General features: G+C 44.4%; 1 protein-coding gene across 1 annotated transcript in view; it reads left to right on the plus strand.

Annotated features, from left to right (window-relative positions):
* Positions 1–16164: 16164 nt before the first annotated feature.
* LOC106569526 (protein unc-13 homolog A) overlaps positions 16165–19964 on the plus strand; it is a 114752-nt gene continuing 110952 nt past the window's right edge. Inside the window, exon 1 of the mRNA XM_082960977.1 lies at positions 16165–16528. Coding sequence (XP_082817103.1) covers positions 16507–16528 — 22 coding nt within the window. The 5' untranslated portion in view covers positions 16165–16506. The remainder of the gene's footprint in view (positions 16529–19964) is intronic.

A 19964-nucleotide genomic window follows, 5' to 3' on the forward strand; every position in this document is an offset into this window, starting at 1 on the left:
ATCAGGTAATAATCCTCACACTATAGTATGATATGATAGCCTACTCAAAATACATTTAAATTGATTGAAAATTAAACGTTTTCAATTAAATTGATTGAATTAAATAAATCAGTTGTTTCCATGTCTATGAAGTACTTGATGCATAGACTCAGTTGCGACAGGGGCAGAAACAAACATTATTCTTCCTTTTTTACAAGGATTTACATTTTCTTGGTTTTTCTCTTCAACAACAAATGACTGAATGTTAAAAAGCATTATACAAATTACATAATTGATTGGCTGATTGGTTGTTTGTCTGTGAAATGTAAAATTTGTCCTGATCCATTGTTTTATTAAGGAAGCAGAGAGAACAAGGAAATAGTGGCATATCATTTGACTCGTGGAACGCACAGTTTATTAATACTTAGCTATGACGATTAGGACTCAGAATCACATGCAGAGTTCAGTCAGTGAGACACATGCGAAACAAAGAGACATTATAATATGTTTATCAATGTTGAGGTAATAAAGACATTATGTTAGAATAAGTGATTCATCTGCTGTGCCAACACATCCCTGGGCCCAGTTTTTCAAAATATATCTTTCTGTATTTCGCCTATCTGATAGGATTCATTTCATAGAAATAGAATGAATAGAACAGGAGTCCCCATTCTACTAATTCTATTTATATGCATTTAATCCTAACTGATAGGCAAAATCCAGATAACTTTTGAAAAACAGACTGTACCACCTTTTCCTGAATGACTTCCTAATGACTGACCATACAGAGCAGAGTTGTTGCTCCAGACTGCCTCTGACACACATGACCAGAGATACCGTAGAGCTATATGCAGACATGGCTTCATCAATGCAGATTTAGCCGGGGATATATACCTAAACCCCTCTGCCATCTTGTCTTTACAATGTGTTCCTTTATCATCTCTTTATCATATGCACAGTTCAAAATGAAGTGGATTCTTTAAACAATCTTTTCATTTTCACCAGGTGAACAGCAGGTGATGGTGCTTTACATCGTCAAATACCCATGAGTTTACACACAGTTGCATGAAGATCACATCTCCCACCTCTAGCAACAGAGATATGGGAGATAGTTTTATGAATAGTTTTATAACATGTTTAAAGTTGGGTAACACTTTGCATTATGTTTTGATATACCTGTGTAGGAGACTGAGTTTCTCATCTGCAGATCAAAAACAGATTGTTTGCATAAAGTGATCAATGGCTTGAAGATCTAATAGCTAGCATTTACTTGTCTTTTGACAAGTTTTCTTTACCTGTGTTTGAATTATAGGCATTGCTGATGTTTGTGAAGTTTCAGCATTGAAGGGTCATGTTTCCTTCTCTTGATGCAAGTAGTGAAGCTGAGAAATCCACCTTCCTAACTGTGAGACACAAATTAAACATTGATGTTGGCGCTCTTTTTTCGGTTTTTAAATACTGAAAGCCTGGGCAGTACATATGGGGGTATTCCATTGGGCCTGTGTAGTCACTCATAAAGCACTCGTAATTATCAGCATATTATTACCATGCAGAATTTTTTAAAAACATAATCACCATAATCAACACAAGCTAGCCATTCTAATTAGCAACACTTTAACATCTGCATCTGGTTAAATTATTCATTATGAATAATTCATTACCTCATAAAGGGAAAGAATGATTTTATTTAGAAAATTGCTCCTTCATTTCTTTCTCTTCAGCATGTCCACCTGGGTCTTTAGGTTTTTCTTTAGTGATGACATAATTGATTTTGAGATATAAATGTCAGTGCTTGACTTGACCAAGAGCTCACCGGAGGTGAGAACCGGCACATAAAATGTTCTACTGCTTAATTTCCTCCACTTGTTATAGAATAACACGGATCTGCAGCCATTTTAATATGTAAAAACATTATGGGGGTTATTCATAAGACCTTATTCTTCAGTATCAAGCAAGAATACCCAGTACAACAATGAGAAACTATTACAGTTTTATTACTTCATTCTCTCTTCAACATATTCACCTGGGTCTCCGACACTCTCATTTTAACTGCCTGGGCTACAATGACATAAGTACAACATTGTTATATCAGTGGGAAATCGAGATATGACCAGTAGTCAAACAAAGTACACTGTAAAAAATGTTTGGTTGTTGTTTCAACTCATTATTATTAAGGAACTTCTTCCACAGGCTTTTTTGGTTTACTCAACTTTTCTGTCCAAGTGTTAGTTGAACAAAAACATTTTTTAGGCCCAAACTTGAGATAATGTAGGAAAAAATGGTCAACTTAAAATTATGTTTGGATAAATTGTCTCATATGTTCATGATTATATTGTGCTTGTTAATTTATGCAGTAATTCATATTCATTACATTGAATGTCCGCACCTAGGATTCAAACTCACAACCTCTTGTTTCATGGCATTCCAATCTTCCTGCCACATTCACCGTATCTATGTCAATGACTGATTTCACCTGTAATGCTACACTTTGCACATCAAAGTAACTCTCAGCTGGGCAAGGTGGGACGTGACCGTCCCACACTATTCAACAGCCAGTGAAATAGCATGGCGCGAAATACAAAACAGCAAAGATATCATAATTTCAATTTCTCAAACATACGACTATTTTACACCATTTTAAAGATACACTTCTCCTTAATGTAACCACATTGTCCGATTTCAAAAAGGCTTTAGAGCGAAAGCAAAACATTAGATTATGTTAGGAGAGTACATAGACAAAAATAACCACACAGCCATTTTCCAAGCAAGGATATGTGTCACAAAAAACCCAAAACACAGCTAAATGAAACACTAACCTTTGATGATCTTCATCAGATGACACTCCTAGGACATCATGTTACACAATACATGTATGTTTTGTTCGATAAAGTGGCGCGTGATGTTCAGAAAATGTATTCCCACCAAAACGTCCGGTGAATGACCACATCAATTTACAAAAATACTCATCATAAACGTTGACAAAATACATAACAAATATTTTTAGAATTATAGATACAGTTCTCCTTTATGCAACCGCTGTGTCAGATTTTAAAATAGCTTTTCGGCGAAAGCACATTTTTCAATATTCTGAGTACATAGCTCGTCATCAAAGCAAGCTATACAGACATCCGCCAAGTTCTGGGGTCACCTAAACTCAGAATTAATATTATAAATATTCTCTTACCTTTCCTGATCTTCGTCAGAATGCACTCCCAGGACTGCTACTTCCACAAGAAATGTTGTTTTTGTTCGAAATAATCCATATTTATGTCAAAATACCTCCGTTTTGTTCGTGCGTTCAGGTCACTATCCAAAGGCTTAACGTGCGAGCGCAATTCGAGACACGAAAAGTCAAAATGTTCCATTACCGTTAGTAGAAGCATGTCAAACATTGTTTAAAATCAATATTTATGCTATTTTTTTACGTAAAAATGCAATAATATTCCAACCGGACAATAGCGTATTCATTCAAGAAGAAAAATAAGGAAAGGCGCGCTCACGGGATCGCGCATTACCAATCCCTTTGTCCCCAGGCAGTCCACTCATTGACTGAGCTACTATTCTTTGCCCGGTTACAGGAGACGGATTAAAAAAAACTTTCTGAAGGCTTTTGACAGCCAATGGAAGCCTTAGGAAGTGCAACGTGACCCCACAGACACTGTAGTTTCGATAGGGATTAGAAAGAAGAACTACAATTCTCAGATCTCCCACTTCCTGGTTGAATTTTTCTCAGGTTTTTGCCTGCCATATGAGTTCTGTTATACTCACAGACACCATTCAAACAGTTTTAGAAACTTCAGCGTGTTTTCTATCCAAATCTACTAATAATATGCATATTCTAGTTTCTGGGCCAGAGTAGTAACCAGTTTAATTTGGGTATGTTTTTCATCCGGCCGTGAAAATACATTTACATTTAAGTCATTTAGCAGACGCTCTTATCCAGAGCGACTTACAAATTGGTGCATTCACCTTATAATATCCAGTGGAACAACCACTTTACAATAGTGCATCTAAATCTTTTAAGGGGGGGGGGGGGGTTAGAAGGATTACTTTATCCTATCCTAGGTATTCCTTAAAGAGGAGGGGTTTCAGGTGTCTCCGGAAGGTGGTGATTGACTCCGCTGTCCTGGCGTCGTGAGGGAGCTTGTTCCACCATTGGGGTGCCAGAGCAGCAAACAGTTTTGACTGGGCTGAGCGGGAACTGTGCTTCCTCAGAGGTAGGGAGGCGAGCAGGCCAGAGGTGGATGAACGCAGTGCCCTTGTTTGAGTGTAGGGCCTGATCAGAGCCTGAAGGTACGGAGGTGCCGTTCCCCTCACAGCTCCGTAGGCAAGCACCATGGTCTTGTAGCGGATGCGAGCTTCGACTGGAAGCCAGTGGAGAGAGCGGAGGAGCGGGGTGACGTGAGAGAACTTGGGAAGGTTGAACACCAGACGGGCTGCGGCGTTCTGGATGAGTTGGAGGGGTTTAATGGCACAGGCAGGGAGCCCAGCCAACAACGAGTTGCAGTAATCCAGACGGGAGTTGCAGTAATACTGCCTCCTACACTTTAAGAAGTTAAATAAAATTGTTTGTCTTGAGTATTCTTTTATCATAGTCATTAAAACAGAGTAATATGCTCCACCCACCAACATTAAACAACTATACAACTATACATTAAACAACTATACAGAAAAACCTCAAATTGCTGAAATAAATTAATCTAATCAATGACGAGAGAATAGATAGATTAACTGACAAATGGCAGACATGGTGGAGTAGCAGGAAGATCAGAATGTCATGAACCAAGAGGTTGTATGTTCAAATCCCTGGTGAGGACATGTTGAATAATAATTACTGTATAAATTAACTTACACAATGTATGTTAACGTGTGTCAAATATGTAAGTTGAAAACATTGCTTGTTAAAAGCACTGTGTGTAACCAGTTGTACATACTTTTTTTGGTTTGTTCAGGTAACACTTGGACCAAAAAGTAGAATGAACTAAAAAAAGGCAGTGGAACCAGTTACTTAATAATAATTAGTTGAAACATCTAGATTTTTTTTTACAGTGTAGATAAAATGTATATATTTACACATTACAGTACAATTCTGTTTTTTGTATGTTCATAGTTTACTTACCAACTATGTTCTCAATACAAACGTTTTTTTCCTCATTTGTCCCTCATATTGCCTTCATTATCTCTCTTCAGTTCTTCTACCTGGTTCTCAGTAACATTTGTGCTGATTTTCACAGTAACTAGGTCCACTGCTTGGACTGAATTACAGGAGTTGTAGGGCAGTGAATATCAAAATATGAGACATTTTTTTCATTCTGTTATTGGAATGAAAATTATGTGGATATATTGAAGCAACATCTCAAGACATCAGTCAGGAAGTTAAAGCTTGGTCGCAAAGGGGTCTTTCAAATGGACAATGACCCCAAGCATACTTCCAAAGTTGTGGCAAAATGGCTTAAGGACAACAAAGTCAAGGTATTGGAGGGACCATAACAAAGCCCTGACCTCAATCCCATATACATTTTGTGGGCAGAACTGAAAAAGCGTGTGCAAGCAAGGAGGCCTACAAACCTGACTCAGTTACACCAGCTCTGTCAGGAGGAATGGGCCAAAATTCACCCAACTTATTAATGTGGGAAGCTTGTGGAAGGCTACCCGATACATTTGACCCAAGTTAAACAATTTAAAGGCAATGCTACCAAATACTAATTGAGTGTTATGTAAAATTCTGACCCACTGGGAATGTGATGAAAGAAATCATTCTCTCTACTATTATTCTGACATTTCACATTCTTAAAATGAAGTGGTGATCCTAACTGACCTAATACAGGGAATTTATACTAGGATTAAATGTCAGGAATTGTGAAAAACTTAGTTTAAATGTATTTGGCTGAGGTGTATGTAAACCTCCGACTTCAACTGTATGCCACTAACGATCGGTCGTTCGGAGAAAGGTAATACATTGTATTTACGTGAAGCTTGCTTCGATAGTTGAGCTGGTGTGAGGCTCTGGTTTGCCCAGTCGAGGTCGCCATTGTCCTTTGTAGATTCTTCCAGGTTGTTGTGGAGTGAGATGTTGTGGTTTTCTGCGTCAGTCAATGTTCTTACTACATTTGCTACCTTTCCAGCTGCAGTCTGTTAGGCTGTAATCTAGGACTCACTTCTTCTTGAGTGATCAATAGTTCGGAGTTCATACCATTTCACATGTAGCGCAAGCTCAAACGTTTTCTGGCCTGTAGAGTTGAAATTAGCATTAGCCCTTTTTAAACGTGAAGACAAGTCCTCATGGTATTTGGAACTGAGGTGACTTTTCGTCACAGGGGCTTTTATTCTAGAGTGGAAAAGGGGTTGGTTCATCATTTCCAACCAATGTCTATTCACTTTGGCGTGGCTACTGACTGGGTACAAATTACCATAAAACAAAGATTTTCATTTTAGAAGACTAAATCACATTGTTATCTTTTCAAAGTATTCTTAAACTCCTTAGACATTTTATCCCACATTCAGATGCAAGCCCCATAACTGAGGAACCTGTATAAACAGAGTTAGGGTAATGTGGCTGTATTGTCTTTCATGAGGTCACAAACATGAAACAAAACAGACCGGGTCGTAGCTGGCTTCTCCACCGACTGTTTCCACATTCTCTAAATTAGGAATAATGTTTAAATCTCCAATTTGGGGAGGTAGAAGTATTTGTCAGGAGAGTCCCTTTGTCTTACGGTGACACTCTCTCCATTCTGCATGTGGCAAGGGAGAAGAGGGCCTCTGCCAGGAATTTATGACGCTGTTGTAAAGTCACAAAACTGCCCCCTCTAACAGGAGAGGGGGGGTTCACATCTCTGCTAGAGAGCTAGTGTCATGACAGAGCGTTGGGCCAGTAACCGAAAAGTTGCTGCATCGAATCCCCGAGCTGACAAGGTAAAAATATGTTGTTCTGCCCCTGAGCAAGGCAGTTAACCCACTGTTCCTCAGGCGCTGAAGATGTGGATTAAGGCAGCCTCCTGCACCTCTCTGATTCAGAGGGATTGGGTTAAATGAGGAAGACACATTTCAGTTGAATGCATTCAGTTGTACATCTGACTAGGTATCCCCCTTTCCTTTATTGTTTGTTTTATTCTATATTTCAGCACAAGCAGTTGAGCTTGAATCAATGAAAGTCAAATGTTGCAAAGAGCCAGGTGGAGCTGAGGAGACAAAATTAAGGTAATTTCTGTTGACACATATTTAGTAGTATTCACAATCCACAGCAGTTACACTTCATTTGGATATTCTGCTCAGCTTTAAAAGATATCTCTTTACTACTAACTTTAGTTGATGCTGTCTCATCTATGTGTCACAGTCAGGAAGGTGGCTTTCTCTGCTTCACTTTGGGCCTGAGGATCTGGATACACAGGACCCTACAACGCCCACACTACAGATACGTTGTCACAAACATTGGCAATTCTTATAATCCAAACACAGGTATAGTTCACAGCAGACAAAGTATACTTAGCCATCAGTGCTATAATCACAAAGGTTCAGTTAGGTTAACTCAGACAACTGCAGTTTGAGATGATTTACTGCTACATAACTAATAGACTTGTGTGTGCTGACTAACATGTCAGTCAGAGGTATTAACCGGAAATGCGTTTTTAAATAAAATGTTTTTGGTGATTAATAATCAACTTAAGAATTGGTTTTGTAACCAAATGTTGCTCCAATACAGGTTTCTTTATCGCACCAGTGAGAGTTGTTGTCACGCCCTGGCCATAGAGGTTTTTATTCTCTATTTTGGTTAGGCCATGGTGTGACTAGGGTGGGCATTCTATGTCCTTTTTTCTGTTTTGTATTTCTATGTTTTGTATTTCTTTGTTTTGGCCGGGTATGGTTCTCAATCAGGGACAGCTGTACATCGTTGTCTCTGATTGGGAGCCATACTTAGGCAGCGTGTTTTCCTTTGGGTTTTGTGGATGGTTAATTTCTGTTTAGTGTTGCTTACCTGACAGAACTGTTTGTCTGTCGTTTTGTTTCTTTGTTTATGTGTTCTCAGTACAAATAATACATGATGAGCACTCAACACGCTGCGCCTTGGTCTACTCCCTGCAACAGCCATTACAGGTGTCTACCAGTTCAAGTTCTACATCTATGGTCATGGGTACAGTTCATATGGTTAAGCTGCTCACGTCAGCAAGAATGGAGAGCATACATTTGTAGGTCATGAACATCAACCAACCTATGATATGAACTCCTCTAATGGACTGTCCCTGCTGCTAGAGTCAGGAGATTGGTCTATATGCAACTGTGGGAAAACAATAGGATCTATGACAATGAAAACCACCACAGCACCTTCAGTGGCCACCTGTTGTTCACCATTTAAAGACAGAATCATTTATATGCGTTATTCTCTCTCCATTTTCTTCATTTATTTTAGTTAAAAAACCCATAAACTTAGTAGTCTGAAGGATATGAAGAATCAGTGTACAAATATGATTATATAAGTCAGAAGATGATTAATATGTTTGTCACGACTTCCGCTGAAGTCGGCTCCTCTCCTTGTTCGGGCGGCGTTCGGCGTCACCGGATTTCTAGCCATCGCCGCTCCATTTGTTTTGTCTTGTTCCATACACACCTGGTTTTCATTCCATAATCACACTGCATGTATTTAGTTCTCTGTTCCCCTCCATGTCTTTGTGTGTAATCGTCTCGTGTTACGTGGTTATCGTTACCCGCCCGACTGGGTTTTCATGTTTCCGTGTTTTTTGCACACGGTTTGTTTATTTTGTATTTCAGTGTCTTGTATTGAACATTTATCGCGCCTTAACCTCCAGCCCACAAGGCAAAAGTGTTTGAAGAAGCTGCGTTCTTCTGTTATTTTCTCTACTGCCATAATAAAGTGTGCGCTTGTTCAATACTCCCTGCTCTCCTGCACCTGACTTCTCCACCAGCAGTGCACAGCCCTGACAGAATTACACACCCGAACCATGGAGTCAGCAGGAGCAGGTACCCCGGTTAGAGGAGTCGGGGAGCACGTCCAGGAACATTCTGCTAAGTTACATCATCTTGGTGCCATGATGGATTGCGTTGTCCGGACTATGGACCGCTGGGAGAGACAGGAGGTCTCCCCAGTGCCTCGACCAGCGCAACCGGAGTTTCCTCTACACGTCCCATCCGGAGCCAGTCCCAGTGGGATGCGTCTCTCCCTTCCCAGGGTGTATGATGGGACGGCAGCACAGTGCCAGGGATTCCTGTTACAACTGGACCTCTACCTGGCCACTGTGAACCCAGCTTCCTCGGAAAGGGAGAGAGTGTCTGCCCTCGTCTCATGCCTCTCGGGGAGAGCTCTGGAGTGGGCAAACGCTGTGTGGGGAGAGGGAGACGCGGCATTGGACCACTTCGGGGAGTTCACCTGTCGCTTCCGGGCTGTCTTTGACCATCTGCCCGAAGGTAGAGCGGCGGGGGAACGGCTCTTCCATTTGAGGCAGGGGACGAGGAGCACCCAGGAATTCGCCCTGGAATTCCGGACCTTGGCCGCTGGAGCAGGCTGGAACAACAGGACCCTCATCGACCACTATCGGTGCAGCCTGCGTGAGGACGTCCGACATGAGCTGGCCTGCAGGGATGCCACCATCTCCTTTGACCAACTGGTGGATTTCTCCATCCGGTTGGATAACCTGCTGGTCACCCACGGACGTCCAGAGGGGGCTCTGTCGGGGTGCCATCTTCCAGCAACCCACTCCGGTGCCCATGGAGTTGGGAGGTGCTGCGCGTAGGGAGACTGGAGGAGGAGCCATCACGTGCACCATCTGTGGCCGCCGAGGGCACGCTGCTGGTCGGTGCCGTGTCGGTTCCTCTGGGAGTCGAGGCAACAGGCAGGGCACTCTGGCGTCACCCCAGGTGAGTCTGCACCACACTCATCCAGAGTCCTCTGTTGACCACCTGTTTGTACCTGTTTGTTTCCCTGATTTTTCCCGCATAAAGGCGCTCGTCGATTCAGGCGCAGCTGGGAATTTTATCAACAGAGCGTTAGCCCTTAGTTTAGGGATCCCCATTATTCCTGTAGTTAGACCTTTCCCGGTTCACGCTCTGGATAGTCAACCATTAGGGTCCGGGCTAATCAGGGAAGCCACCATCTCCCTGGGCATGGTGATGCAGGGGGGATCACGAGGAGAGAATCAGTCTCTTCCTCATGGACTCTCCTGCATTTCCCGTGGTACTAGGCCTTCCCTGGTTGGCTCATCATAACCCCACTATTTCCTGACAACAGAGGGCTCTCACGGGGTGGTCGTGAGAGTGCTCGGGGAGGTGTGTAGGGGTTTCCGTTGGTGCTACCATGGTGGAAAGTCCAGACCAGGTCTCCACCGTGCGCATCCCCCCAGAATATGCCGATTTGGCTCTCGCCTTCTGTAAAAAGAAGGCGACTCAATTACCACCTCGTCGACGGGGGGATTGTGCGATAAATCTCCTGGCAGACGCTGCGCTTCCCAGGAGTCACGTGTATGTCCTGTCACAAGCGGAGATGGTGGCTATGGAGACATATGTCTCTGAATCCCTGCATCAGGGGTACATTCGGTCCTCCACTTCACCCACCTCATCGAGTTTCTTTTTTGTGAAGAAGGATGGAGGTTACGCCCATGCATTGACTATAGAGGTCTCAATCAGATCACGGTGAGGTACAGTTACCCGCTACCTCTTATCGCCACGGCGATTGAGTCAGTGCATGGGGCGCGCTTCTTCATGAAACTGGATCTCAGGAGTGCTTATAACCTGGTGTGTATCCAGGAGGGAGACAAGTGGAAGACAGCGTTTAGTACCACCTCAGGGCATTATGAATACTTAGTCATGCCGTACGGGTTGATGAATGCTCCATCAGTTTTCCAATCCTTTGTCGACGAGACTTTCAGGGACCTGCACGGGCAGGGTGTAGTGGTGTATATCGATGACATTCTGATATACTCTGCTACACACGCCGAGCATGTGTCCTTGGTACGCAAGGTACTTGGATGACTGTTGGAGCATGACCTGTACGTCAAGGCTGAGAAATGACTGTTCTTTCAGCAGGTCATCTCCTTCCTAGGGTATCGCATTTCCACATCAGGGGTGGAGATGGAGAGTGACCGCATTGCAACCATGCGTAATTGGTCGACTCCCACCACGGTAAAGAGGTGCAGTGATTTTTAGGGTTTGCCAATTACTACCAGAGATTTATCCGGGGTTTTGGCCAGGTGGCTGCTCCCATTACCTCACTGCTGAAGGGGGGGTCCCCGTACGGTTGCAGTGGTCGGCTGAGGCGGACAGGGCTTTTGGGCAGCTAAGAGCTCTGTTTACTTCGGCTCCCGTGCTGGCCCATCCGGATCCCTCTTTGGCATTCATGGTGGAGGTGGACGCGTCCGAGGCTGGGATAGGAGCCGTGCTCTCACAGCGCTCGGGTACGCCACCAAAACTCCGCCCCTGTGCTTTCTTCTCGAAGAAGCTCAGCCCAGCGGAGCGTAACTGTGATGTGGGGGACCGGAAGCTGTTGGCTGTGGTTAAAGAGTTGAAGGTGTGGAGACATTGACTTGAGGGGGCTAAACACCCTTTCCTCATCTGGACTGACCACCGCAACCTGGAGTACATCCGGGCAGCGAGGAGACTGAATCCTCGTCAGGCAAGGTGGGCCATGTTCTTTACCCGTTTTGTGTTTACCCTGTCCTACAGACCAGGTTCCCAGAATACGAAGGCAGACGCACTGTCCCGGCTGTATGACACAGAGGAGCGGCCCATGGATCAGACTCCCATACTCCCGGCCTCTTGCCTGGTAGCGCAGGTCATGTGGGAGCTGGACGCGGACATTGAGCAGGCGTTGCGTACAGAGCCCACTCCCCTCCAGTGTTCTGTCGGGCGTATGTACGTTCGATCTTCTGTCCGTGACCAGTTGATCTATTGGGCCCACACGTCACCCTCCTCTGGTCATCCGGGGATCGGTCGGACGGTGCGCTGTCTGACTGGGAAGTACTGGTGGCCCACCTTGGCTAAGGACGTGAGGGTTTATGTTTCCTCCTGCTCGGTGTGTGCCCAGTGTAAGGCTCCGAGACACCTGCCCAGAGGTAAGCTACACCCCTTACCTGTTCCACAACGATCTTGGTCACACCTGTCTGTGGATTTTTTAACAGATCTAGCTCATCACAGAGAAACACTATGATCCTGGTCGTTGTGGATCGTTTCTGTAAGTCCTGTCGTCTCCTCCCTCTGCCCGGTCTTCTTACGGCACTACAAACTGCGGAAGCCCTGTTTACTCACGTCTTCCGGCACTACGGGGTGCCTGAGGATATAGTGTCTAATCGGGGTCCCCAGTTCACGTCAAGAGTCTGGAAGGCGTTCATGGAACGTCTGGGGGTCTCGGGTTTTCACCCCGAGAGTAACGGGCAGGTAGAGAGAGTCAACCAGGATGTGGGCAGGTTTCTGCGGTCCTATTGCCAGGACCAGCCGGGGGAGTGGGCGGCGTTCGTGCCCTGGGCCAAGATGGCACAGAACTCGCTTCACCGCTCCTCCACTAACCTCTCCCCCTTTCAGTGCGTATTGGAGTACCAGCCGGTTCTGGCGCCGTGGCATCAGGGTCAGACCGAGGCTCCTGCGGTGGACGACTGGTTCAGGCACGCGGAGGAGACATGGGAGGCCGCCCATGTTCACCTCCAGCGAGCCGCGCTTCGCCAAAAGACCAGCGCGGACCGTCACCGCAGTGAGACCCCGGTTTTTGCACCGGGGGACCGGGTCTGGCTCTCGACCCGAAACCTGCCCTTCCGCCTGTCCTGCCTGAAGCTGGGTCCACAGTTTGTGGGGCCATTCAAAGTCCTGAGGAGGGTGAACGAGGTGTGTTACAGATTACAGCTTACCTCTGATTACCGTATTAACCCCTCGTTCCATGTGTCTCTCCTCAGGCCGGTGGTGGCTGGTCCGCTCCAGGAATCTAAGGGGCAGGAGATCCCTCCGTCCCCTCTGGACATCGAGGGGGTCCCGGTGTACTCCGTTCGTTCCATCCTGGATTTGAGGCGTCGGGCAGGGGGCCTTCAGTACCTCGTGGAGTGGGAGGGGTACGGTCCGGAGGAGAGGTGCTGGGTTCCGGTTCCGGATGTTTTGGACCCCAAACTGCTGCGGGAGTTTCACCGTCGCCGGCCGGATCACCATGAGCCTCGCCCTCCGGGTCGTCCCCGAGGCTGGTGTCGGCGCGCCGCTAGAGCCGCACGTCAAGGGGGGGGGGCACTGTCACGACTTCCACCGAAGTCGGCTCCTCTCCTTGTTCGGGCGGCGTTCGGCGTCACCGGCTTTCTAGCCATCGCCGCTCCATTTCTCATTTGTCCATTTGTTTTGCCTTGTTCCATACACACCTGGTTTTCATTCCATAATCACACTGCATGTATTTAGTTCTCTGTTGCCCTCCATGTCTTTGTGTGTAATTGTTTCGTGTTACGTGGTTATCGTTACGCGCCCAACTGGATTTTCATGTTTCCGTGTTTTTTGCACACGGTTTGTTTATTTTGTATTTCAGTGTCTTGTATTGAACATTTATCGCACCTTACACTTTTGCCTTGTGGGCTGGAGGTTTTGAAGAAGCTGCGTTCTTTTGTTATTTTCTCTACTGCCATAATAAAGTGTGCGCTTGTTCAATACTCCCTACTCAGCTGCACCTTACTTCTCCACCAGCAGCGCACATCCCTGATAATGTTAAATATCTTTTGTACATGTCAACAAATCGCTCAAATACACTTTTTATATATTGTCGATAGATGATGTGGCTATAGAAGATTGTCAAAGTAACTCTTAAGTTTGAAACAAAGGGAAGAATATTCCAGGACCATGTTCAGTTGCCAAACGTTGTGGAACGTTGCAGATAGATATTCCATGAATAGAGCTGACGTGATTCCTTATTATAGGAAGCCTATTTTAGTTCAGAATTAAAAAGTTGCTTAACAAGTCACATAATAAGTTGCATGGACTCACTCTGTGCACAATAATAGTGTTTAACAGGATTTGTTGAATGACTACCTTATCTCTATACCGCACACATACAATTATCTATAAGGTCACTCAGTCGAGCAGTGCATTTCAAACACAGATACAACCACAAAGAACAGGGAGGTTTTCCAATGCCTCACAAAGAAGGGCTCCTATTAGTAGATGGGTAGGAAAAAAAAGATGAAAGACATTGAAGAAACATTTGAGCATGGTGAAGTTTTTAATTACACTTTGGATGGTGTATCAATACACCCAGTCACTACAAAGATACAGTCGTCCTTCCTAACTCAGTTGCCGGATAGGAAGGAAACTGCTCAGGGATTTCACTATGAGACCAATGGTGACTTTAAAACAGTTACAGAGTTTAATGGCTGTGATAAGAGAAAACTGAGGATGAAGCAACATTGTAGTTACTCCACAATAGTAACCTAACTGACAGAGTGAAAAGAAGGAAGCCTGTACAGAATAAAAATATTCCAAAACATGCATCCTGTTTGCAGTAAGGCACTAAAGTTAAACTGCAAAAAAATGTGGCAGAGAAATGTACTTTATGTCCTGAATTCAAAACATTATGTTAGGGGCAAATCCAACCCAACACATTACTGAGTACCAGTCTATAGATTTTCAAGCATGGTGGTGGCTGCATCATGTTATGGGTATGCTTGTCATCAGCAAGGACTATGGAGTTTTTTAGGATAAAAAGATATGGAATAGAGCTAAGCACAGGCAAAATCCTAGAGGAAAACCTGGTTCAGTCTGCTTTCCAACAGACACTGGGAGATGAATTCACCTTTCAGCAGGACAATAACCTAAAACACAAGGCCAAATATACACTGTAGTTGCTTATCAAGTTGACATTGAATGTTACCTAGTGGCCTAGTTACAGTTTGGACTTAAATCTACTAATCTATGGCAAGAGTTTAAAATGTCGGTCTAGCAACAACTTGACAGAGCTTGAAGAATTTAAAAAATAATGTGCAAATATTGTACAATCAGGTGTGCAAAGCTCTTAGAGACTTACCAAGAAAGACTCACAGCTGTAATCACTGCCAAAAGGGGCTTCTAACATGTATTGACTCAGGGGTGAGAATATTTATGGAAATGAGATATTTCTGTATTTAATTTTCAATAAATTTGCCAACATTTCAAAAAATATGTTTTCACTTTGTAATTATGGGTTATTGTGTGTAGATGGATGAGAGAAAAAAAAATCTCCTTTATCCGTTTTGAATTCAGGCTGTAATAAAACAACATGTGGAACGAGTCAAGGGGTATGAATACTTTCTAAAGGCACTGTAAATAGCTCCCCCTTCTGGCACTGTATGTGCCATTGTGTGTTCGAGTTTACACTTTACCTGCATGGTGCCTATGCTTGTGTAACCGGTGTGAAATGGCTAGCTAGTTAGCGGGGAGCGCGCTAATAGCATTTCAATTGGTGACGTCACTCGCTCAGACCTTGAAGTAGTTGTTCCCCTTGCTCTGCAAGGGCCGCGGCCTTTGTGGAGCGATGGGTAACGATGCTTCGAGGGTAGCTGTTGTCTATATGTGCAGAGTGTCCCTGGTTTGAGCCCAGGTAGGGGCGAGGAGAGGGACGGAAGCAGTACTGTTACACTTGTAATTATCATGTAAAGACAGGTATTAGGGACACTTACTGTATTATAAGGTGGGACCAGATTAGAACGTAAGGAGAGCTATAGTAATTTAACAAAGCATAAAATCACATTTTTGGCTTTGTTTTGTTATTCTAATCGGTAACATAGACATGTTAAAATACCACATTACTTTTAATTAATATCCTTATGTAGTCAATAAGGATAAGTAGTCAATGATGAATCCAAACTCAGAGTTAGATATATATGACAATGAAATGTTCTTGCCCAGGGTGCCAGATGTGCTAAGTCTGGCCATGACTCATTGGCTAGAGTCAGTCCCAGATTTGAAGGGAAGGTTAAAAACCAGCAGTGCTGTAGACCTTGAGGTACGAATTTGAATCGCCCTGGACTACAGAAAGCAGTGGGCAGCACTAGAATAATAATCATGTTATTCTCGTCAGTGATTCAGTCCAGTACTGACAAGCACCCCCCTCCTCCCCCCTGCTCCCTTCTTTGAGTACCGGAAGGAGAGACTCCCTACTCGGTCCGTGATCATCAGAGATGTATCGTGGCCCCCAGCCTATGCCTCCCCGCTGCAGCTGGTTCGCGTCACATTAAACGTGACGTCACGCGGCGCGGAGCAGTCCTCGCGCTGGTGCTGAAACAAGATGGCTGTGCGCGCGAGAGGAGCGGAGGAGAGCTGAGGGATGCAGAGACAGCGAGAAAGACAGCAAAGTGAGGGGAGCCTTTCAACAGCAAAATAAATAGCCATATCCGTGAAGAACGCACGGATTCCCTTGTAATTATGTCTTCGAATCGATTTTATGTCCACTATGGCGATATTTAGCTTATGTTTAGACGTACGTCTGTAGCCTACACCGGGAGGTAACTGAGGAGTAGCCAAGCGAAGCAGTGAAGACCCAGCCGGCCGGTAGAGGACAGCCGGGGACGCTCAGCGCTGCTGTCAGAGATGTCCCTGCTCTGTGTCGGAGGTAAGAGGACATCAACATTATTATTACTAGTATTATTATTATTATTATTATTATTATTATTATTATTATACCATTACAGTGTTACATTTCATAGGAATGTATATTTCATTTGATGTGAATGTTCTATATTGTAGGATACCAGCATCTATCCATATTCAGTGATTCATTCATCTGTTTTTATTACCTCAGCTGTCACTCATAGTGCTGAATGACCAGTATCCCTATGACCATGGAAGCCTATTATGTTGGAGTAGCTCAAATAGGGATAATGAGATACATAGGAAGACGTAGCCTATTGCCAAATATGTCACCTTCTTCACGTGAAAGACGTTTTTCTGATGACAGAGAGCAGCGTGTTTTTTCCAAGGGTGTAAATCTGCTTTCTATGGTGGGACAAGATCATTTTGCTAAGTGTGCTTGAAATGCAGTAAAATTATAACAAAAGTCACAGTTCAGAATAAAGTAACCGAATAGTAGGCTAAAAGCTTATGTATTAAGCTATAAGTAAGTTATCAATTATTCTCATTGACAACAGACTAGGCTATGTCTTGTCGTGAACATTTAAAAATGTAATGATCAAAATATAAAAATGTAGACACGTGTTTCTGATTAATACTGCAGCTATCTATAGCAGTTGCGTGCCATGCCAGTTCATGCGTGGGCGGTCTGGGTAGCAAGAAAAGGATAGCCCCTGCCGCACTGGTGCCGCGGTGCCGCGTTGAACGAGCCTCCCTCGGTTGTGAGGGAATCCTAGGGGGGTGTTCGCGTCAGGTCGTGCCGTCTGTAGGCTAAAATGTGACATTTCCCTGTCATGCCGCGTCACCTCATCACGCCCGGTTCCGAGATAAGCAGCTATGCTGTCATTGTTTCCGCAAAACCTAAATAAGTATTAGTCAGATAATGCCTTGTAAACGAATTAGCCTAAGCGGCATGGCCCACTAAGTCACTGCTTATCCATGAAGTCGAGGTTTCATTCGACGTGTTATTCATTTATAAAACACACAATGCTCAGGATGTCATAGACAACGAGACTTGGTGGAGAGCGCTTTTCATGTTTCTATTACATCACACGCATGCCTTGCATGGTGTGGCTGTTGCTATTTCTGGAGCGTGAGAGACAGAAATGCTTGTTTGTTCATCAAACCAGCAGCAACGGTAATATTAATATGTGTACCTCGAAGTCCGCAGCACTGCTGGTTTTCATCCTTCCCATTCACTCAGGAGCTGATGATTCAGACATGAGACACTACCACATGACTGAGAAACTCTTTCCTATCAGTGACATGAACCATCAGTTAACAACCAGGAAGAGAAGAGAAACCAGCAGTGCTGTTCCCTGCGCAGACCTTGAAGCTGTGAATTCCAATAGCACTGATGTAAGCTACAAGATTCTGTCAGAATAATACTAGCCTTTAATTCATCCTTGGGGGTCTGGTGGTGGCTGGGAATTTCACAGTGACAGTTCAAGTGGAACGGTTCATCCCACTGGGGTCCTCTCTAAAGTCCTCTGGCCGTCTTCGTAACTCCACAATAAATAAATCAAAGACAGTTGTCAAACATGGGCCTGTCCAGATAAGGTCGCTGTAGAATCTCTGTGGCTACATGCAGCTGTCTTCCCTGCTCAATGTCTGAGTCTGTGTGTGAAAATGTGTTGTTGCACTGAGAGAGTGCAACCGACCGGGTGTCAAATTTGTGTCTTCGAATCTACCTGACCCCAAGACCATGGTAGCCTAATGAGCTAATGGAATCTACCTGACCCCAAGACCATGGTAGTCTAATGAGTTAATGGAATCTACCTGACCCCAAGACCATGGTAGTCTAATGAGTTAATGGAATCTACCTGACCCCAAGACCATGGTAGTCTAATGAGTTAATGGAATCTACCTGACCCCAAGACCATGGTAGTCTAATGAGTTAATGGAATCTACCTGACCCCAAGACCATGGTAGTCTAATGAGTTAATGGAATCTACCTGACCCCAAGACCATGGTAGTCTAATGAGTTAATGGAATCTACCTGACCCCAAGACCATGGTAGCCTAATGAGTTAATGGAATCTACCTGACCCCAAGACCATGGTAGCCTAATGAGTTAATGGAATCTACCTGACCCCAAGACCATGGTAGCCTAATGAGTTAATGGAATCTACCTGACCCCAAGACCATGGTAGCCTAATGAGTTAATGGAATCTACCTGACCCCAAGACCATGGTAGCCTAATGAGCTAATGGAATCTACCTGACCCCAAGACCATGGTAGTCTAATGAGTTAATGGAATCTACCTGACCCCAAGACCGTGGTAGTCTAATGAGCTAATGGAATCTACCTGACCCCAAGACCATGGTAGCCTAATGAGTTAATGGAATCTACCTGACCCCAAGACCGTGGTAGTCTAATGAGCTAATGGAATCTACCTGACCCCAAGACCATGGTAGTCTAATGAGTTAATGGAATCTACCTGACCCCAAGACCATGGTAGCCTAATGAGTTAATGGAATCTACCTGACCCCAAGACCATGGTAGTCTAATGAGCTAATGGAATCTACCTGACCCCAAGACCATGGTAGCCTAATGAGTTAATGGAATCTACCTGACCCCAAGACCGTGGTAGTCTAATGAGCTAATGGAATCTACCTGACCCCAAGACCATGGTAGCCTAATGAGTTAATGGAATCTACCTGACCCCAAGACCATGGTAGTCTAATGAGCTAATGGAATCTACCTGACCCCAAGACCGTGGTAGTCTAATGAGCTAATGGAATCTACCTGACCCCAAGACCGTGGTAGTCTAATGAGCTAATGGAATCTACCTGACCCCAAGACCATGGTAGTCTAATGAGCTAATGGAATCTACCTGACCCCAAGACCATGGTAGTCTAATGAGCTAATGGAATCTACCTGACCCCAAGACCATGGTAGCCTAATGAGCTAATGGAATCTACCTGACCCCAAGACCATGGTAGCCTAATGAGTTAATGGAATCTACCTGACCCCAAGACCATGGTAGTCTAATGAGTTAATGGAATCTACCTGACCCCAAGACCGTGGTAGTCTAATGAGCTAATGGAATCTACCTGACCCCAAGACCGTGGTAGTCTAATGAGTTAATGGAATCTACCTGACCCCAAGACCGTGGTAGTCTAATGAGCTAATGGAATCTACCTGACCCCAAGACCATGGTAGTCTAATGAGTTAATGGAATCTACCTGACCCCAAGACCGTGGTAGTCTAATGAGCTAATGGAATCTACCTGACCCCAAGACCGTGGTAGTCTAATGAGTTAATGGAATCTACCTGACCCCAAGACCGTAGTAGTCTAATGAGTTAATGGAATCTACCTGACCCCAAGACCGTAGTAGTCTAATGAGTTAATGGAATCTACCTGACCCCAAGACCGATGAGTAGTCTAATGAGCTAATGGAATCTACCTGACCCCAA

The sequence above is a fragment of the Salmo salar genome, chromosome 14 (genome assembly GCF_965601325.2).
Source record: "Salmo salar chromosome 14, fSalSal1, whole genome shotgun sequence".
NCBI classification, from domain to species: domain Eukaryota; kingdom Metazoa; phylum Chordata; class Actinopteri; order Salmoniformes; family Salmonidae; genus Salmo; species Salmo salar.